General features: G+C 32.5%; 6 protein-coding genes and 1 pseudogene across 6 annotated transcripts; 5 read left to right on the top strand and 2 right to left on the bottom strand.

The window, feature by feature from the left end:
* The first annotated feature begins 67 nt into the window (after positions 1-67).
* LOC105198873 (alcohol dehydrogenase-like) lies at positions 68-745 on the top strand. The gene has a single exon (XM_026138693.2). It carries the CDS (start codon positions 213-215, stop codon positions 687-689), a length of 477 nt encoding a protein of 158 aa, XP_025994478.1. The 5' UTR covers positions 68-212; the 3' UTR covers positions 690-745.
* Positions 746-1,387: 642 nt separating this feature from the next.
* On the top strand, positions 1,388-2,433 carry LOC105198866 (15-hydroxyprostaglandin dehydrogenase [NAD(+)]-like). The gene has a single exon (XM_039457787.1). The coding sequence runs from the start codon at positions 1,509-1,511 to the stop codon at positions 2,304-2,306; it is 798 nt and encodes a 265-aa protein (XP_039313721.1). The 5' UTR covers positions 1,388-1,508; the 3' UTR covers positions 2,307-2,433.
* A 147-nt stretch (positions 2,434-2,580) lies between these two features.
* Positions 2,581-3,899, top strand: LOC105198868 (15-hydroxyprostaglandin dehydrogenase [NAD(+)]-like). Its single transcript, XM_011165718.3, has one exon. It carries the CDS (start codon positions 2,935-2,937, stop codon positions 3,721-3,723), a length of 789 nt encoding a protein of 262 aa, XP_011164020.1. The 5' UTR covers positions 2,581-2,934; the 3' UTR covers positions 3,724-3,899.
* Positions 3,900-6,429: 2,530 nt separating this feature from the next.
* Positions 6,430-9,984, bottom strand: LOC105206643. Its single transcript, XM_039458038.1, has 4 exons — positions 9,860-9,984; positions 9,682-9,802; positions 7,942-8,072; positions 6,430-7,750 (listed from the first exon to the last, which is right to left on the bottom strand). Exons 1-4 carry the CDS (start codon positions 9,982-9,984, stop codon positions 6,430-6,432), a joined length of 1,698 nt encoding a protein of 565 aa, XP_039313972.1.
* LOC120359641 lies at positions 7,749-11,510 on the top strand (annotated as a pseudogene).
* Positions 11,511-11,643: 133 nt separating this feature from the next.
* Positions 11,644-12,643, top strand: LOC105198869 (15-hydroxyprostaglandin dehydrogenase [NAD(+)]-like). The gene has a single exon (XM_039457847.1). The coding sequence runs from the start codon at positions 11,731-11,733 to the stop codon at positions 12,526-12,528; it is 798 nt and encodes a 265-aa protein (XP_039313781.1). The 5' UTR covers positions 11,644-11,730; the 3' UTR covers positions 12,529-12,643.
* A 4,650-nt stretch (positions 12,644-17,293) lies between these two features.
* LOC105198876 (elongation of very long chain fatty acids protein AAEL008004-like) lies at positions 17,294-21,157 on the bottom strand. The gene is made up of 4 exons (XM_039458054.1): positions 20,931-21,157; positions 19,787-20,055; positions 19,331-19,633; positions 17,294-17,546 (listed from the first exon to the last, which is right to left on the bottom strand). Exons 1-4 carry the CDS (start codon positions 20,974-20,976, stop codon positions 17,388-17,390), a joined length of 777 nt encoding a protein of 258 aa, XP_039313988.1. The 5' UTR covers positions 20,977-21,157; the 3' UTR covers positions 17,294-17,387.
* Between the last annotated feature and the right edge of the window lie 544 nt (positions 21,158-21,701).

Below are 21,701 nucleotides of genomic sequence, written 5' to 3'. Positions count from 1 at the left end.
AATTTTACACAAAATTATCGCTTATGCTTAATGCATGAATAAAACAACAAATTGCATTAATTTAAAAACTTGTATAGTTTACAGTAGTATGCATCCGAAATTCTCGCAAATATAATTTCAAGATTTAAATATTATGTCAGTACCTTCAAATATATTTCCTTACAACTTGCAAGTTTAATAAAACAATACTGAATTTTAAACATTTCAATTATATGGGAAAGCACAAAGGCGGCAAGGGCGGCGTAATCGTCAACATCTCATCCGTGACTGGATTGTACTCATCTTGTGAGCTTCCAATGTATTTCGCTTCGAAGCATGCCGTTTTGGGATTCAGCCAGTCTTTGGCAAGAATGTATGACATAACCAAAATGCAAGTCGTTGTCATGTGCCCGGGACCTACAATAACAAACGTGGTAGGAATAAATATCAGATCTAGAATGTTTGACTCTATTAGCGCTACGGTAGACAACAGCGTTTATGCTTCTTTGGCAAAGTGGCTGTCTGTGGTACAGACAGTTGAACATGTGGCACTTTCAGTACTAGGTTTTATCCAGAAGGGCGATACCGGAACAGCTTTGGATCAGGGAAAATCGTCAGCCGCCATACGCCGTAAATTTTCTTCATTATTCCAAACGACCTCTGAATGCATAAAGTTGATATTTGATGACTTATCTTACTCTCTCTTTTAATCATTTTAAACGACAACTAGCGAATGTTACAGCATATGTGTTGAAAATTATAAAATATATAACATTTCAAATAAACATTAACATTCCAATTGATTATGTCTATAATAATTAATATTAATAAAAAATCCTCACATTCCTGTAACTTAATCTTGCATTTTAAGCATCATACACAAGTTTTTACAAAATTATGATTGATAATTTCTTTTTACAACTTAAAACATGATTAATCACAAATGCATATTTTTTTAACAATAATCTTTATAATAATCATACTTCTGTATCAATCTAAGTAAATATAAAAAAAAACAATTGCATTAATCTTAAAAACATGTATAGTTTATAGCAATACGTATATTTAATATTCTAAGACAGCTAGGCTTAATCCGTAGGCGCCCACGGAGCACGCAAGGACGAGATCATACCATCACTTCGCACAACTGCTCTTCTCGTCTTTCCTGGCCGCTCGATCCATCTATCCCCTCCATATAGCCGCTCTTGGTCCCTACTATATATACTACAGTATTGTACACGCGATTTGCGCGTGTGGAAGGGGAAACGGAGAACCTTAAGATATAGTTTGTGGATTATGCCTGTTCTAAGATGTTACGAGATACTGAGGAAATAAAACATTAATTAATGAACAAAGTCCTTTTCCCACCAATAGACTTGCTGACGAATCGTCAGCGAGAGTTAAGTGCGCATAAGAGGCAGCATTGTGTATTAACCCGAGTAAACTTTATTTATAGACAGTCCTTCACTAAGATACGTTACAGAATCATATCTGACAAGTACTTTGCAAGGAGATATCATTGAATCACAATGTACAACGTACAGAATAAAACTGCAATGATCACTGGGGCGGCTACTGGAATAGGCTACAAGTGTGCTGAAATATTGCTTCGTAATGGCGCAAAGAAGGTTGCCATAGTCGATTTGCCAACATCGAACGGCCAGAATGCGGCGGCTACCTTGGAGAACAAATTTGGGAAGGGGCGTGCCATTTTCATTGCCTGCGACGTATCAAAAACCGATGACTTAAAGAAGGCATTCCAGAAGATCGTCGACGTGTTTGGAGGACTCGATATTCTTATCAACAACGCTGGTGTTTGTAACGAAAATCTCTGGGAACAAATTATCGATGTTAATGTCAAAGCGGTAATTCGCGGCTCTCTGTTGGCGTTCGACCACATGGGAAAGCACAAAGGCGGCAAGGGCGGCGTAATCGTCAACATCGCTTCCGTAACCGCATTGTGCCCATTTTTCTTCATTCCAATGTATTCTGCTTCGAAGCATGCGGTCCTGGGATTCAGTCAATCTCTGGCGAAAATGTACAACAAAACTGGAGTGCGAGTTGTTATAATGTGCCCGGGAGTTACACAGACAGCGATGGTAGCAAATATCCAACGTAACATATGCGACTCTTTTAAAGATCTGATAGATGTTGACGCTGAAAGATGTTTGGACAACTATCCGGAACAAACAATCGATAATGTGGTTCTTGCAATATTAGATCTCATCCAGAAGGGTGAAAACGGAGCGGCTTGGGTCAGCGAAGGTGGTCAACCGCCGTATGCTGTGGATTTTCCTCATTATTCCAAGCGATCTCTGCCCGTATAAAGTTGATATTTGATGATTTATTTTACTCTATTTTTCAATCATTTTACACGATAACCAGCAAATGCAATATGTGTTAAAAATTATAAAATATATAACATTTCAAATAAACATTAACATTCCAATTGAATTGATTATGTCTATGATAATTAATATTAATAAAAAATCCTCAATTTCCATCCTGAAATTTAATCTTGAAATTTTATGCATTATACACAAGTTTATACAAAATTATAATTGATAATTTCTCTTCACAACTTAAAACATGATTAATCACAAATGCATATTTCTTTATTAATAATCTTTACAATAATCATATTTCTGTATCAATCTAAGTAAATATAAAGAAAAACAATTAATTGCATAGATCTTAAAAACTGGTATAGTTTATAGTAATACGTATTCGATATTCTAAGATATTACGAGATACTTGAGTAAATAAAAAATTGAGTAATGGACAGAGTTCTTTTCCCACCAATAGACTTGTTGACAAATCGTCGGCGAGAGCTAAGTGCGCATAAGAGGAAGCATTATGTAAGCCTGAGTAAGCTTTATTTATAGACAGTCCTTCACTAAGATACGTTACAGAATCATATCTGACAAGCATTTTGCAAGGAGATATTGAATCACAATGTACAACGTACAGAATAAAACTGCAATGATTACTGGGGCGGCTACTGGACTAGGCTACAAGTACGCCGAAATATTGCTTCGTAATGGTGCAAAGAAAATTGCCGTGGTCGACTTGCCAACATCGAATGGCCAGAATGCGGTAGCTACCTTGGAGAACGAATTTGGGAAAGGCCGTGCCATCTTCATTGCCTGCGACGTGTCAAAGGCCGATGACTTGAAAAAGACATTTGAAAAGATCGTCGATGTGTTTGGAAAACTCGATATTCTTATCAACAACGCCGGCATTTTGAACGATAATCTCTGGGAACAAATTATCGAGGTTAATATCAAAGCGGTAATTCGCGGCTCTCTGTTGGCCTTTGACCATATGGGAAAGCATAAAGGCGGCAAGGGCGGCGTAATCGTCAACATCTCATCCGTGGCTGGATTGTATCCTGCTTTTGTTCCAATGTATTCCGCTTCGAAGCATGCCGTTCTGGGATTCAGCCAGTCTTTGGCAAAAATGTACGACAAGACCGGAGTGCGAGTTGTTATATTGTGCCCGGGAGTTACATTAACAGCGATGGTAGCAGATATCCAAGATAAAACGTGCGACTCTTTTCGAAATCTGATAGACATTGATGCTGAAATGGATAACTATCCGAAACAAACAACCGATAATGTGGCTTTTGCAATGTTAGATCTAATCCAGAAGGGAGAAAACGGAGCGGCTTGGGTCATCGAAGGTGGTCAACCGCCGTATGCTGTGGACTTTCCTCATTATTCTAAACGATCTTTGCCTGTATAAAGTCGATATTTGATGACTTATCTTATTCTTTTTTAATCATTTTACACAATAACCAGCAAATGTTACAGCATATTTGTTGAAAATTATAAATAATGTTTATTTCAAATAAACATTAAAATTCCAATCAAATTGATTATGTCTATGATAATTAATATTAATAAAAAATTCTCACATTCCATCTTGAAATTAAATCTAAAATTTTAAGTATCATACATAGTTCATGCAAAATTATAATTGGATCTGTTCACAACTTAAAACATGATTAATTACAAATACATATTTTTTATTGATAATATTGATAAATATTATTTACATATTTCTGTATCAATCCAAAAAAATATAACAAAAAACAATTAATTGCATTAATCTTAAAAACTTGTATAGCAATACGTATTCAATATTCTAACATATGTTATTTCGAAATTTAAATAATATGATCTGACTTATGTCAGAATTTACAAATGTGTTTTTTTACAACTTGCAAGTTTCATAAAATTTTACTAAATTTTAAACATCTTTTCTTTAATTAATCGCCATTTTATAAACAATTGTATTACATTGTTTATTAAGATAAAAAACAATCACATTTGTAAAATTAAAAAAATGCAAACATCTTAAATTGTCTTGTTATTTATTAATAATACAACTAATTGTAAGTCATCATGTAAATATTACAATGTGATTTTAAATTATTTACAATTAATGATTGAAAAATATGCTAATGAAAGTCAGCGCAGGTAAAAGTGCGCAATCACAAGTATTGATATTAAATCATTTATTCAAATCAAAATTACAAAGCGAACGTTTTGACTCGCTTTGAAGTTATGTGCAACAAAAAAGTGTAAAATAGTAAAAGTAATAGAAATAGTAATCGTCATCAGTCATCGAAAACGGGAAGTATTCAAGTCACCAATAGTTTTATAAGTCCGTAGTAGCATTTTTAACCGTGGTAGTGTCGCAAAAGATGACACTCCACTATGTAACTGTCGTATTTTGGATGTCGAAAAATTATTTTAATTGAAATTATATTTCTCGTGGCAGTCTCAAGAGATGACACTTCACCATATAACTGTCATATAATTATTTTAGATGTAAAAAAATTATTTTAATTAAGACTGTATTTACTCGTGAATCTCCATTCAGGCTGATGACGACTAATGAAGCCTTAGATAAATCTTTTTCACAGAAATTTATTTCTTTTGGCGAAGTAAGCATTTAAACGTTACTCGTTTCACACCAGCACGAGCTCACGGTCTCGAGTCCGAATGCATACTAACTGTCCGGAAAATCGCCTCCAGCTTACACCGAAGGTCAGGCGATTAAAAATAAACACGGCATAAACAAATGCATAAGTGCCAACGTAGAAATACTGTGAAACAAGGAAATTACAAAAAATATATAGAATAAATTAACGGTGAGTTTAATATTACAATAAAAATTAATTAACTTTGTATTTCTTTGACGAATTAAATTAATTATAATTTACTCAATAACGAGAGATACGCATGATGGAAACATTCGGTATCTGTCTGTAAATTAAAACTGTTATTTTGTAACTGAATATGTAGCATTTTGAAAATCAACCGTCTGCCTAAGTAACGTTCATTATCTAAGATTTTGATGTTCTGTCAATCAAATTCATGATTACAAGTAAGTCCATGTTCTGTAATGACAGAGTGACTGTTTGTATTTCAATTAATATGATTGCGTTACTCAGCAATTCTTGTTTTCAATTTTCTACTGGTTTGGCTCACTGGTTTGGTATGACGCCTCGCAGTCCTTACATGGAATTTTATAAACGACTTTTTTTTTAAATTATTCGGGAAAACATCCTTCTGTGATAACCCTACACAATTTATTGAGACTAAAGAATGCCAATTTTACATTTAAACTATTCGTAATAGTCTCAAGTTTGTCTGAAATTATCGGAATATATGACAACAAAAACCACCGCGTTTTTTCATTTGTAGTGTTAATGTCGTGTAAGCTGGAGACGATTTTCCGAACAGGTAGTATGCATTCGGACTTGAGACCGTGAGCACGTGTGAAACAAGTAACGTTTGAATGCTTGCTTCGTCAAAAAAAATTAATTTCTGTGGAAAAGATTTATCTAAGGCTTCATTAGTCGTCATTAGCCCGAATGGGAATTCATGAATAAATACAGTCTTAATTAGAATAATTTTTCAACATCTAAAATAATTATATGACAGTTATATGGTGAAGTGTCATCTCTTGCAACAGTACCACGAGAAATATAGTCTCAATTAAAATAATTTTTTGACATCAAAAATAATTATACGATAGTTATATAGTGGAGTGTCATTTTTCGTGACACTACCACGGTTAAAGATGCTACTACGGACTTATCAAACCATTACTGACTTGATGAATGCCTCCTGTTTTCGATGACTGATGACGACTAATATTTTTATGACTTTTACTATTTTTTGTTGCACTGAAAATAACTCCAAAGCGAGTCGAAACGTTTGTTTTGTAATTTTGATTTAAATAAATGATTTAACATTGATACTTGTGATTGCGCACTTTTACTCGCGCTGACTCTCATTAGTCTACTTTCCAATCATTATTTGTATTTAAATTTTGAAAGTCCGGAACTAATTAATTGTTTAAATTTATTATTGATATTTCGAGATACTTCAGTAAATAAGAAAATAAATTAATAAAGTCTTTTTCCCACCAATAAACTTATTGACAAATCGTCGACAAGAGTGCTAACTCACAGTGAGTTTGTACATCATTATCATCTTTGCTTGAGGATTCAAGTTTCTTTTTAATCTTTTTAGTTTTATTTTTGCCTCGGCCTTTATTTTTTGCAGTAATTTTTGGCTCTTTTTCTTTTCTTCTTTTTAAAGAATCTTCTACCTGTTTTTTATGGGGAGAAGATGTAACTAAATGGGCAGATTGTGCACGTGTAGATTTATTCTGCTTTTGTGTGATTGTTGGAACAGGTCTTATTTGAAATGGTGACATCATAACTTCTGTATCTTGACTTGGTCCTTGTATGTCTTGAGAACAACCTGGAATAGGGCTAAGATTGCCAGAGACATTTTGGTTTTCTTTATTTGCTTCCATAGATAAAATTTCATCATCGTTAATAGCACTAGGGCAGTCTATGATTGGAGAAGGATTTTCAGAGCCGTCATAAATTCTGAAATGTTCCTCACTAAAGGCGTAGCGGTTACAAGGAAATAGACCAGTCTTTTTAAAAGCGTTGATAGAGTTGTTCATAGTAGCAGCTTTTTGGTAAGCTTCTCCAAAGAGCATTCCTACTTGACGATTTGTAACAACTCGTCCAGGATTGTGTCGCAACCATGATTCAATAGCTTGCGCATAATAAGTTTTCAGTGGGAACATAAATCCCACATCTAATGGCTGCATTTTATGCGTTGAATGTGGTGGTAAGCATACAATCAATATATGATTTTCACGTGCTATATTGATGACTTCAATATTTCTTGTATGAGTGTAATGTCCATCCAAAACCAAAACAATTGGATCATCTTCGGTGGGTTTTGTGTGCTGAATAAAATGTTTTAACCACATCGTAAAAAGATCTGTCTGTATCCATCCAGATGGATGGTATCCTTCTATAGACCCAGGAAGAGTACCGTTCATTAATTCTGGTGATCGGTTTTTCCGAGGAAAAATTATTAACGGTGGTATATAGTGCCCACTAGCATTCTTACAAGTGACTATAGTTATAAGTTTACCTCGCTCTAAGGATGTAAGAGCATATACTTGCTTCTTTCCTTTCATACTTATAACTTTTGAGTGCTTGTGTTGCACCACAGTGATCCCTGTCTCATCGACATTGTACAGACGATTTGGAGAATATTTTATTTTAAGTAATTGAGATTCGTAGATGTCAAAAAACTTAGCTACGTTTTCTTTTGTGAAGCCTTTAACTCGTGCCGATGATACAGATTGAGGCGTTCTTATTGACAATATAGGATGTCTACGGAGAAAACCTTTTAACCATTTTTTACCAGCTATCTTCTTTGTCTTGCTAAAAGGCTAAGATTGTTTCTCAATGCTAGTTCAAAACTTAGGTAACGAATGTCTTGAAGCCGTAATCCGAAATATTTTTCATCCAAAATAATACAATATTTCACGAGTTCTTCTTCTAAAGATAAAGGCAGCGCTGGTTTTCTTCCCAGAGGAGTCTTAATAAGTAGAGAATTATCATTCTTAACATACCGTTCAATTGTACGCTTTGGAACATTGAATTGTTTAGATGCTTTTAAATATCCCATCTCTTTGTTTTGTACTGCCTTAACTGCAGCCTTTAATTGATTAAGAGACCATGATTGTCTTTTATTTACTTCCATCTAAAAATATGATTACGTACAATTATTTAAAACTGAAAATTTACTAATACATCAAGAATATCAGATTACAGTTCCTGGTAGCATGGTCGCACGCCGCACACAAGCGTGCGTGCCGTGTACGTGTGTGCTTAAGTACTCGCAACATTGGCTAATAGCAGAAGATGAACATATACGAACACACGGCACATACAATTGTGTGCGACATGCGCCCGTGCTAATAGGAGCCGCAGTCTGGCATTCTTACATCGACAGAATACCGAACTTGACATTTTGAGGTTATAAAATATGCAACCTGTAAAATATGCAATAAATTTACAAAACAACGCGATAAATCATTTATAGCACATGAGTACATTAAAGCAACAAAAAAACAATAAAACTATGATATAAGTATTAAATAGATACTTTCAAATCACGATTATTATCCTCCATCTCCGCGCGTATGCCAGAGTACTCTTAATATGAGATACAAGCTACAACTGCGCCGCTCGCGGCGCGAGTGTAGGTTATTAGGAGTTGAGTATCTCATATTATGAGTTCCACGCCTTGCGGTTTCACGATCACCAAATCTAATCTTTACAATTAAGCAAATCATTATCTCCCATATTTTCCTATTAATATGACTTTACACTATTACTGCATGTAGAATTTGTTACTAAATATTTATTTATTATATAATAAACAAAGTTTAAAAACTCACTTCCAAAAAACTTGACAGTATCCAATTTCATAAATTTTTTTTCTTAACGACTGCACATATGATTTAATAATAAATTTTCTACTAAATAGGTTTCACTCCAAGAGTAATACGTTCATAATAAAATCAATCATATGCGATTATTAGTTTAACGAAAACCTCGCTATCTCATATTAGGAGCCTATCCCATAATAGGCATCTTTACCCTATACATTTTTTCCACTTTTTGGGTAATTTGTGGATACTACGCCAATAAAAATCTTCTTCTTTTCCCCCAAATCATTCATCAAACGATTTTTTCACATCTTTGTACGAACCAAAGCACTGCTCAGCAAGTGCGTGACCCATCGATGCAAACAAGTGGTAATTGGAAGGAGCCAAGTCAGGTAAGTAAGCCGCTAGCACTTCCCAGCTGACAATGAGTGCTTCGAACATGTTACAAACTGGTTTTGCCATATGTAATGGAGCATTGTTATAGAGGAAAATAATCTTGTGTTGCCTTTTTCAATATTCTGGTCGTTTTTCGAGTAGCGAATGGTTCAAATCGATCAATTGTTGTTGGTAGAGTTTGGTATTAAGCGTTTCACCAGGCTTTAACAGCTCATAATAGATTACACCCTTCTGGTCCCACTAAACACAGAGCATCGTCTTCCTGCCAAAACGATTCGATCTTGCGGTTGATGTGGATGGTGCGCCTGGGTCTACCCATGACTTTTTGCGCTTGGAATTTTCAAAATATATCCACTTTTCATCCCCAGTAACGATACAATGCAAAAACAACTTTCTTTTATATCGCTTAAGCAAAATTTCACATGTCTTTTTACGCCTCTCCATCTGCCTCTCGTTCAACTGATGTGGTATCCATCTGCCGACCTTCTAAATTTTTCTCATCTCTCGTAGGCAATTGGAAACAGCTTGTTGATTAACGCTCAATTGCTCTGCGAGTTGTGTTTGTGTTTGTGAATCGTCTTCGTCCAACAATGATTGCAATTCTACATCTTCGTATCTTTTTGGTGGTTTTTGTGTTCTTTGTCTGTAACATCAAAATCACCGCTTAAAACGCCGAAACCATCGTTCACACGTATCTTACGATGGAGCATGTTCACCATAAGCTTCCCGAAGTAATCCGTATGATTCAGCAGCAGTTTTCTTTAAATAAAAACAAAAAATTAACACTGTCCGCGAATGTTCTTTATTTGGCACAAATTCCGACATATTGAACACAGCAAAACAATACTATGCAAACACTTTTTCAATTTATCACTTTTGCGCGTTGACTCTTGTTGATGGCACAACAAAATGGCATAAACGTCAAATCTTTATACTACACACTGCCTTGTTGCACCATCTGTTGTCTCAAATTTGCATTTTATACTTGTATACATGATAAGTAAAGCATTAATTCCATATATTTGGATTTACATTAATTACAAATCACATAATAACTATACGAGTTTTAGCCATAGCAAAATCATAAATAATGCTTTGTAATCTATTTCAACGTAACAACGCCGGTGTTTGTAATGAAAATCTCTGGGAACAAATTATCGAGGTTAATGTCAAAGCGGTAATTCGCGGCTCTCTGTTGGAGTTTGACTACATGGGAAAACACAAAGGCGGCAAGGGCGGCGTAATCGTCAACATCGCATCCGTGGCTGGATTGTAGTACCTAGCTTTAGTTCCAATGTATTCTGCTTCGAAACATGCCGTTCTGAGATTCAGCCAATTTGTTGCAAAAATGTACGACAAGACCAGAGTGCGAGTTGTTATAAATGTGCCCGGGAGCTACACTGACAGCGTTGGTAGCAAATATCCAAGATAAGATATGCGACTTTTTTCAAAATCTGATAGACACTGATGCTGAAATGGATAACTATTCGAAACAAACAACCGATAATATGGCACTTGCAATGTTAGATCTCATCCAGAAGGGTGAAAACGGAGCGACTTGGGTCAGCGAAAATGGTCAACCGCCGTACGCTGTGGACTTTCCTCATTATTTCAAGCGATTTCTATCTATATAAAGTTGATATTTGATGGTTTCTTACTCTCTTTTTTAATCATTTATACGATAACCAGTGAATTACAGCGAGTTACAGCATATGTGTTGAAAATTATAAAATAATATTTTAAATAAACATTAATATTTTAATCAAATTGATTATGTTTATGATAATTAATATTAATAAAAAATTCTTACATTTTATTCTGAAATTTAATCTAAAAATTTTAAGTATCGTTCATAGTTTATACAAAATTATAATTGGTTCTCTTCACTTAAAACATGATTATTCACAAATTCATATTTTTTAATCAATATTCTTTACAATAATCATATTTTTGTATCAATCTAATAAAATATAAAAAAAACAATTAATTGCATTAATTTTAAAAATTTGTATTAGTTTATAGTTTATAGTTTATAGCAATACGTATTCGGTATTCTAACATATGTTATTTCGAAATTTGAATAATATGCTCTGAATTATATCAGAATCTACAAATGTGTTTTTTTACAGCACGCAAGTTTCATAAAATTGTACTAAATTTTAAACATCTTTTTTTTTAATCAATCATTTTATTAACAAATGTGTTGTACGCTGTATATTAAGATAAAAAACATAATCACCTTCGTAAAGTTTAAAAAAACAATGCAAACATCTTAAATTGTCTTGTCATTTATTAATAATGCAATTAAAAATCATCATGTAAATATTACAATATGATTTCAAATTTATTATTGATATTTCGAGATACTTGAGTAAATGAAAAATAGATTATTAAACAGAGTCTTCATCCCACCAATAAACTTATTGACGAACCGGCGAGAGTGCTAAGTGCAATAAGATAAAGCTTGTTATATCATTCCGTGTATACTTTATTTATAGACAGTCCTTTACTAAGATACGTTACAGAAACACATCTTACAAGCATTTCACAAAGAGATATCATTGCACCACAATGTACAACGTAAAGAATAAAACTGTAATGATCACTGGGGCGGCTACTGGACTAGGCTACAAGTATGCCGAAATATTGCTTCATAATGGTGCAAAGAAGATTGCCGTGGTTGATTTACCAACATCAAATGGCCAGGATGCGGTAGCTACCTTGGAGAACGAATTTGGGAAGGGCCGTGCCATCTTCGTTGCCTGCGACGTGTCAAAGGCCGATGACTTGAAAAAGACATTTGAGAAGATCGTCGACGTGTTTGGAGGACTCGATATTCTTATCAACAACGCCGGTATTTTGAATGATAAACTGTGGGAACAAACAATCGAGGTTAATGTCAAAGCAGTAATTCGCGGCTCTATATTGGCGTTTGACCATATGGGAAAGCATAAAGGTGGCAAGGGTGGCGTAATCGTCAACATCTCATCCGTGACCGGATTGTGCCCATTTTTTTTTATTCCAATGTATTCTGCTTCGAAGCATGCCGTTCTGGGATTCAGCCAATCTCTGGCGAAAATGTATGACAAAACCGGAGTGCGAGTTGTTATAATGTGCCCGGGAATTACACAGACAGCGATGGTAGGAAATATCCAACGTAACATATGCGACTCTTTTCAAGATCTGGTAGACATTGATGCTGAAAAACGTTCGGGTAACTATCCGGAACAAACAACCGATAATGTGGCACTTGCAATGTTAGACCTCATCCAGAAGGGTGATAACGGAGCGGCTTGGGTCAGCGAAGGTGGTCAACCGCCGTACGCTGTGGATTTTCCTCATTATTCCAAGCGATGTCTGCCTGTATAAAGCTGATATTTGACGACTTATTTTACTCTCATTTTACACGATAACCAAATGCTACAGCATATGGGTTAAAAATTAAAAAACAGCATTTCAAATAAACATTAACATTCTAACCGAATTGATTATGTCTATGATAATTAATATTAATAAAAAATCCTCACATTTTATCCTGAAATTTAATCTTGAAATTTTAAGCATTATACACAATTTAAGATTATACAAAATTATAATTGATAATTTCTTCACAACTTAAAATATCTGATTAATCACAAATGTATATTTTTTTTATCAATATTCTTTTCAATAATCATATTTCTGTATTAATTTAAGTAAATATAAAGAAAAATAATTAATTGCATTAATCTTAAAACTTGTATAATTTATAGCAATACGTATTCGATATTCTAACATAAGTTATTTTTAAATTTGAATAGTATGACCTGAATTATATCAGAATTTTCAAATGTGATTTTTTATAGCTTGCAAGAGTTTCATAAAATTATACTAACAAGAAAACCTTTAGAAGTCTCATATTTAGACAAACCTTTAATACGTTGTAGTACAGATAAAAATAAGGGACACGTATTTTTTTTAAATGTGCTCAATCTCACTTTTATTAGGTGAAACACGTAAAAAATTGATTTTTTTCTTTCAAAGAGTTTCGTCAAAACTATAAAGAGATAGAAAAAATGTTTTAATTGATAGTTAAATGGCTTGGAAAGTACTTTATAACAGTGATAAAAATGGTTTTTTTCTTTCTTTTTATACTTTTCCCCACCACTTATCTAATGTTTTCAAAATTTTTATTTCTTTTTATAAACAAAATAAAATTTAGTTTGTTACAAATTCAATGGTATATGATAAAGTTATGTTGTGACATTTCCATTTTTTAAAAATAATTAAAAACCTCTCCATAAGTATATGATACGACACGACGTCTATAAAGATGAGAGAGCCAGTGCAGCACAATTGAACGAAACACAAATAAAAATTTGTTGCTCAAATTTGTTGCTCAATTTCAGATTTTGTTGCTCTATAAGCAGATTTGGAGAAAATGACTTAAGATTAAAGCTAGCACAGCCATTAAAAAAAAAAATAGAAAAACAATACAAATTTTTCTTTTACTATAATTTGTTGTTAATTAGTTGCTTAATTCCCAATTATCTTGCTCCACTCCTAACCTAAAAAACGACCCCAAACAGTCGTACGTTTTAGCACAATACAATAAAATTGATAATTAATGAGATATCTCAACTGATTACGCCTTCCCGATTTTATTGCTAGTGATTTTCAACAAATCCAATTATGTAGTTTATTTGGAAGTAGTGTGTCCCAGGGAAAAACGCTATTACTTTGAGGCGCGGTTTTTCATTATCTGGTTAACTTGTGGTTAGACTTAACCTGATGTTTTAACCAATGAGCTTCACCTGGCATCATCATGGGTGATGCTTATTGGATAAAACATCAAGTTAAGTTTAACCATAAGTTAACCGGATCAGAGAGGAACCTGAGAGAGGCCACGGCGGCTTTTTTCATGTAACGCTTTGAAACTCCCGTACACTAGTGACGCACATCCATTCTGGCTAGAATGGAAACTACGTGTCAAATCCATTTTGCGACCCGCCGTTAAAATCAGTGTAAATGTTAGCACGGATAACAACCCACATCTAGTTGTTGTGAAATGGATGTGGGTTGTTATCCGTGCTAACATCCATTTTGTAGTCAATAAAATCTGAGGCGTGTCGCGCGTGTTGCATCCATAACAGGGCTCGAGAATGTGCACAAACGATTAATTACGTCTACTTTCGCGAAAGTTTTTATTTATTATAGTCTAAATTATTTTGATTAACATTGACATTAAAATACACATCAATACGTTTACGCCCATATTTTGTATATTCATATTTTTACTTTAAAAAAGTACTTAATAGTAACAGAGAGAATACGGTTCTTTAATAAAAAAAACATTTTATTTTACTCAGTACTTTAAAAGTAATTGTAACATTGCATCATATGATGAAGAAATAAATATCTTTTTACCAATAAATATACCATCTTTTTATTTTTACAAAATTTCTCATTATTGAAAGTCTCCAAATTATGCTTTTGAGAAAATTAGCATTTTAATTGTTTTGAATTTTAGCGCAACACTCTCTTTCTCTCTCTCTCTCTCTCTCTCATTCTTTCTTTCTCTTTTAACACGTGATTGATTTAGTTCTTAAACCTCCGATTTCCTCTGGCGATGTTATCTCTACAGGTACCTTCCTCTCCACTCTCCTCTCTCCCATTTAGTTTTCCGCGCTACGTTTAGGCCGTAAAATTCTGAATCTGAAAGAAGATTTCAGACGATTTCTGGACAGGGTCGTAGTAAGACCAGAAAGCGCCCACATTTTAAAAATGTTTTTTATTTTATTATAATGGTATATGCGTGCATATGCATGATTTAAAAAGAACAATACGCGTGTTTAATATTGTACAATAAATAATAATAATAATAAAGATAATAATAATGAAATATATGGATACCTGAGTATTAATTTTATTCTCTAGCTTACAAGCGTGACAATTATTGATCTGATTTCAATACAACCTTTCAGTTTTTACGAAATATCAAGTAAAGATTAATCAAAATTTTACAAAAAAAATTAATAAAGAATTATATAATACTATATGATATGAGGTATCGAAGCATTGGTCGGTAGAGTAACGGAATTTAATCAATTTCTTCTCGATATTAACCTTTATTAATTAAGAGCGAGAAAATACAATTTTCTCAAATATTTTCGAAAATTCAAAGTTAAACAATTCCGAGAGATTTATGAATAATTTTACGGAAGCATCATGCCAAAGAGTTTGTGACTCAGCGGTGACGTGCCTGACTCGTACTAGCAAGTTCGTCGGTTCGGATCTCCACTTTTTCTTTTTCAAATTACAATGTACAATTCTTATACAAAATAATTGCAATAATAATGAACCAAATGGGTTTATACATTTCTTATATTTATTTTCTATTAAAAAAAAAACGTATACATTTTCCTTTATGTATCCATTGATTTGAAAATTTTTTTTCTGAATTGCTGTCTATTTAAGATAAAACTATGTAAAAATTTTTACAACTGGAATCGTTAGAATATTACGAATAATTTCACTTTGAGTAATTACTTATAAGTTTTACGTTTGTACATATTTAATTTTAAAAATATTTAATTTTATTTATATATTATACGTAGCAATTTTCCAGAAATGTCTTTTAAAGGCAAATGGTAAAAACAAATATGTAAACCCGTGTGATTTTTACAATTATTTTATGCAAAGTTGCATATTGTTGATTTGAAAAAATATATTCATTGACTTTGTCGTCCAAGCGACGTATTTTGTCAGTCTTGCTGTACGACGACAGGTAAAAATTTATCAGCTATGATCACCTGTCTCTCTTTGTCAGTATCCGCAGTGTTCAATAAGTAATGTAAATAAAAAATTATTTTTATTATAACCATTACATGTATACATAGTATTAATGCCTATCTATACATATTGGGCACTTACAAAAAACAATAATCTACTTTAAAAATATAATATTTATTTCATTATATGTAAATTGTTTTTGTTGAGGGCGATAATAATTCAATTTGTTAACGATCGAAGTCCCTTTCTACACATATTTATTTCTTATTGTAACGTACATTTTTTTATACAATTTCAATTTTTTTGTTTTGAGAACATTTTATTTCTTCTTTTTAAAAACTGGTAAAGTGACAATTCATTTCGAACTTGCAATCATAAATATGCATCTTTTTTATTTATCATATTCATTATCACTCGCCCATATAGGAGTATACAAAGTATAAAGCAGGGATGGGCTTAATTGACATTTAATGATTAACGATTTCTAAATAAAAATTTATTCGTTATTCCAGATGCTATTTCGCATTTGTGAAATTAGTAAAAAAACTATAATTTTATATTTGTTTATATAAATAATGTGCTTTAATTATGCATATTTTATTTTTTTGATAATGTACATTGACCTAATCTATCAGTTATATATGCTGTATTAGCACAAAATGTTCACAAGTCATCACGAGAGATTAGTCCGCAACGATCACAAAGGTTAAGCAACGTTTACCGGGGTCGCGACTTGGATGGGTGATCGCTTAGGAATTACCAAAAAGAAATTCCTAAAAATGGAATTTTTTTGCAACAATTTTATTTTAATATTACAAAAATATTGTTTTGTTCACGTAGATTCCGTAGAAAAGTTATGATTTCGCAAAATTCATTATGTGTAAATGTACTCGCATTAATGAAATACTCAATAATCAACGAAAGTGCACTTGAAACTCAATAGTCAATCATTATAATTTATCTATTTCATTAATCTATTACAATATTTTTATTGTATTAGGAGAGACTCTGATTAAATAAATCAAAATAAAAATTTGTGTCGAGAGAGCCAACACAGGTTGCTCGTGTGTGATTAATGTAATTAGTGAACAAGCGTTAAACTTGTAATTACAACAATTAATGTAATTAGCGAACAAGCGTTAAACAAGAATTACAAACATTTTGATCCTAGTTTTGGATCATCTTCTGAAGATGATTATAATGATTGACTATTGAGTTTCAAGATATGTCCAGTAAAATTTTTGCGACGAAATATCAAAAAGCTGGCAAATGGCGATTGGTTGATACTGTAGACCTGTGTGACCATTATGTTATTATTTGAAAGTGTGACAATTACGGATTAAAAAAAATTAAGATACTATGACTTGCATTTTATTTGTTAAAAGTAGTACAGGAGTTATTTCAAAGAGCAACATATTCTTTTTATAATTGGAGCAATTTAAAGATTTTATACATTTTTACTGATTTTTCTTGTATGATCTTACATAGAAATTATGGAAATTGAAAAAGTTTATTAATAAATGTATAATAAGCATTATGGTGAACCAAATACGTGTGATTTTGTTACATAGTATCAATGGATGCGATACGTATAATAGCACCACGATAAATTGTATCTGAAAATAAAATGATTAATTTAATTTATTATTTAATTAAATTTTTGAAAAATATTTGTATAATACGATTTGTATGAAATATATTTAAACTTAATAGTGTATATGTATTACAAAACGAATTAATTAATACAACAAAAAAGAAATAGGGTTACTCCGATACATACGTGGATTCGACCAAAAATTTAATTTATCAAGTATTGTTCATTATATTAAAGAAAATGAATTATATCAATAAAAACTTCATACTGTCGGTTACTATAAAAAAAATAGATATACAAAATGTAATTTTTTAAAATTTGGAAAAAAACTTTAAAATACCCTTTCATTTTTGTCGAATATCAAAAATGGTAAGATTTATGACGACTTATAAGTGGGATAATCAAATTGCATGAATAACAACAAAATACTTTGCGTGTACTCCATTCTTTACTACCTCTCTACACTTAAGTAATAATCATGAAATAATCAATATTTTTCTACATGAAGAGAATAATTATTTTACCTATATTTTAATACATTGCTGTACGTCTCATAACATTGACAAATTGATTTAATTCACAACGATTTCATTAATTTAGAGTAAGAAACTAAAATTACAACATAATATTAATGTAACATAAAGAATATAACAGAGTGGTTGCATATTATATCCAATTTTTCTATTTTTTCAAACTTTTGCTGATTAAATTCCTGCACAACGTAAATATAGGAGTTACCCTACTAAATCTCGAGAGACATAGATTATTAACTTTATGATTATACATTTTGTGTTTTTGGTATCTTCCTACTACACACGTGAGTGTAATGTCAAACGCTATTCCCTAAATCTAAACAAATCATGAAATATTTGTCAATATTATAATTAAAAATTTCATAATTATCATAATCATTATTTATTGAGTATTTTATTTTATTTATTTTTAATAGAAAAAATTACACGTAGGTCTGACATGTCCATGTGAGACTTTATATACTCATACGGAACCTTTCGAAAGTAGAGAACCTCTAGGAGAGAGAATCGCCAACGGGGATCACGTGATCGACCTTGTGATTGGCTGGCGAAAATGTGCAAATTTTTACATTGCGACTGAAAATGCGTTGACGTCGGCACGCGTCATGAGAAGTGACACAAACCACTGATTGAGATAGTGTAAAAAATATTTTAAACAATTTTATTTATTACTGTCACAAAGTATTCTTGAAGCCATTCAACTTTCAATTTTTTAAAATCTTTTTACACTTTGTTCCACTACCCATCTAATTTTTTTTTCACTTTTATTTTTTTTTTATAAGCAAAATCTTTTTTGTTCATAAATTAGAAAATTTTTTTTATCTCTTATAGTTTCGATGATATAAGATTCGAAAGTAGAAAATCGATTTTCTTCGAAGGAGTGTTTCACTTTCTAAAAATGAGATTAGGCAAGTATACAAGAATATGTGTCCCTTGTTTTCATTTGTACTACAACTGTACTCTTAAAGGTTCGTTTAAATCTGAGGCAGACACTTCCAAAAGATCCCTTGTCAGTATTAAAAGATATATAGTATATTAATTTTTTGTGACAGCTCTGAGGCTTTGAGTCCCTTCTATCCATTATTTTTTTTAAAGTTGAAAACAAGAGAAACAGATTACAATTTATTGCAATTACGAGTACATTATTCTATTGGGGATGTGGTGAAACGATTAATCACGTGTGTAGTCAGACGATTAACTAAATATATAAAAATAAGAAAAAAGGAATTACATGATATAAAAATATATGTGATAGAAAATTAGGAGAATTTACCATTTGTGCTGTAGTTATCCATCGTTTTATAGGTGCAATAGTTTTTTGGACGATCGGTCCACAGGCTGCCAGGAAGTAATACGTATACATTATCACGTGTATTAAGCAGTTGATTACGCCAATAATTCCGATGAAAGTAGTATTCAAATATCTTACACATAACCACACTATAAGTACACTAGAGACGTGATGGTACAAATGCAAACCAGATACCTGATTGTCTTTTTTTCTTAATACAAATAAGACTGTTTCGACCAAATCAAATATTTTTAGCAATAAATAAATCCATACACATCTAGTAATCTGCAATATAAAATTACTGCATTACTTTAACAAAAATATACATGAAATTGATAGAAAGAATTACAGAGAAATATTAAATTTTCAAATTTATGAATAGGATGTTTGCTGATAACATATATTTTCTCACAAAATTGTTTAATAAATTATTATTACCCTCATTGCATTATAATTGTAAGAATAATCAGGACCGAGACATATTATCTTGTTCGTGAATAAACCTGCATCAGTTGATTCGTAAATTAACCACGTATTTAGGAAAATTTGAATAATATTATACAATTGTATAAAAGTCTTTAATTTGTATGGCGGCTTGTTCTTCATGAATTTAGGCCCATAGACGACCACGAAGTACAGATATGCAAATATTATAAGTGGTATTTGATAAGCAGAATCGACGAACAATAGATCGGCTACTCTTGGATCTGAAAACCAAATTACTATGTCAACACAAATTGAACAAGAATCCCTACTACGGTCGCAGCTAGGTCTTCGTGCTTGTATTGTCTATTTTATATACTTTCCTCAAGTTCAATGAACTGCATGCCGAATTAATTTTTAGTCATAATACAATTTTAATTGAACGAGATTAAGTAATATCACGTATTATTAAATATTAACCCTTTTCCCCCCTGAAAAAGACTGTAAAGAAATTATTGCGAAAAATATCACCTCAAATTAATTCGGCGCGCAGTTCATTGAACTTGAGGAAAGTATATAAAATCACATAGACAATACAAGCACGAAGACTTAGCTACGACCGTAGTAGGCATTCTTGTTCAATTTGTGCAAATTATTATGTTGAAACATTTTGCGAAACATATATTTATATATCACATGACACATATTTTATTAAAGAAAAAAAAACATTTATTATTACAACAGAAAGCAATCAATTGTGAGAAGACATTGCTTATCGGTCGATTTTTACGGTTTTTTTACACATATAAAATTTAATTAAGTTTAAACTATAGTAATGTTTAAATTGGCAAAGGAATTACAGTTTACAAAATTAATTCATTAAAATTAAATCTATTAATATACATATTATCTTTTATTAACAACATTAATGTTTCATGCATTTTTTCACGCTGAAACTGTTATGTCTATTTCATGTCACATTTCTTTTAAAAATCTTCGTAGCAGTAACTCATTTCTAAAAAATTGTAAATTGTTATAAAATACTGTTAGTAAATCTCAAATTATTACACTATCAGGAAGCACGGTCACGTCTCGCGCCAAATGACACGCAAAGTGATTATTTATTTGAAAAGTTTTTGATAATACGAATGGTACTCACCGAGCTCTTTTGTCCAATAATATACCATGTTTTGTAAGAAATCCATGATAGATAATTGCCCTGTATCGTCTTTGAATCGTTACTTTCCTCACAAAGGGGATGAGTCGTAGGCCCACCTCTTTATATTCCTTGTCACAAACTCTTCGGTCACAACAGATGTGAACGCACTGTAAGCTGCAGTAACACTGGTACTGAAGGACTTCAGTCACTTGGTTTTTTTGCTTCTGACACACACACACACACACACACACACACACACGCGCGCGCGCGCGCGCACGCACGCACGCTCGCACGCACGCACACACACGAACATACACATACACGCACGCACGTACGCATAGGTTGCAAACTTAGAGCATATACTACTGGAAGGAGTATAGGTTTATAAATCCTGTATATTCGAGTTGACGCAGAGAAGATTGACAAAGATGGAGATAGGGCCGATTTTAGGCGCGGTAGACACGGTAAATGGCGTATCGGGGCGCCTTGAAAACCAGCATGAAAATTATTTAAACGTTTAACTTTAATAATATCGGTAGTAAAAAGCATCGGTTTGTACGGCTGCATAGTTCAGACTACTAAAGGTATATACGTTCCACTTCACACTCGGAACGATCGCGAGCATTATTTGTTTTTGTTTAATATTTGGTAAACAACAAGGATGAAAATGCATCAGCCAATCATTCGTAGTAAAGTAAACAAAAAAGCAGCAAAGTCGCAAGAACGCGAACGGCGTGAGTATATGTGACGAGAGACGTAAGATGAGAACGC

This window comes from Solenopsis invicta, chromosome 15, assembly GCF_016802725.1.
Source record: "Solenopsis invicta isolate M01_SB chromosome 15, UNIL_Sinv_3.0, whole genome shotgun sequence".
Taxonomy (NCBI): Eukaryota; Metazoa; Arthropoda; class Insecta; order Hymenoptera; family Formicidae; genus Solenopsis; species Solenopsis invicta.
This window is presented reverse-complemented; position numbering and strand designations above follow the sequence as displayed.

Coding starts and splice junctions, on each gene's coding strand:
- LOC105198868 (XM_011165718.3), top strand. CDS start 2,935: ATGTACAACGTACAGAATAAAACTGCAATGATTACTGGGGCGGCTACT.
- LOC105198873 (XM_026138693.2), top strand. CDS start 213: ATGGGAAAGCACAAAGGCGGCAAGGGCGGCGTAATCGTCAACATCTCA.
- LOC105198869 (XM_039457847.1), top strand. CDS start 11,731: ATGTACAACGTAAAGAATAAAACTGTAATGATCACTGGGGCGGCTACT.
- LOC105206643 (XM_039458038.1), bottom strand. CDS start 9,984: ATGTCGGAATTTGTGCCAAATAAAGAACATTCGCGGACAGTGTTAATT. Junction 9,803..9,859: donor TATGGTGAACATGCTCCATC/GTAAGATACGTG, acceptor TTGATGTTACAG/ACAAAGAACACAAAAACCAC. Junction 8,073..9,681: donor TGAGCGTTAATCAACAAGCT/GTTTCCAATTGC, acceptor TCATATTTTTAG/ATGGAAGTAAATAAAAGACA.
- LOC105198866 (XM_039457787.1), top strand. CDS start 1,509: ATGTACAACGTACAGAATAAAACTGCAATGATCACTGGGGCGGCTACT.
- LOC105198876 (XM_039458054.1), bottom strand. CDS start 20,976: ATGGATTTCTTACAAAACATGGTATATTATTGGACAAAAGAGCTCG. Junction 20,056..20,930: donor TTATTGGACAAAAGAGCTCG/GTGAGTACCATT, acceptor TTTGGTTTTCAG/ATCCAAGAGTAGCCGATCTA. Junction 19,634..19,786: donor ACAATTATAATGCAATGAGG/GTAATAATAATT, acceptor TTTATATTGCAG/ATTACTAGATGTGTATGGAT.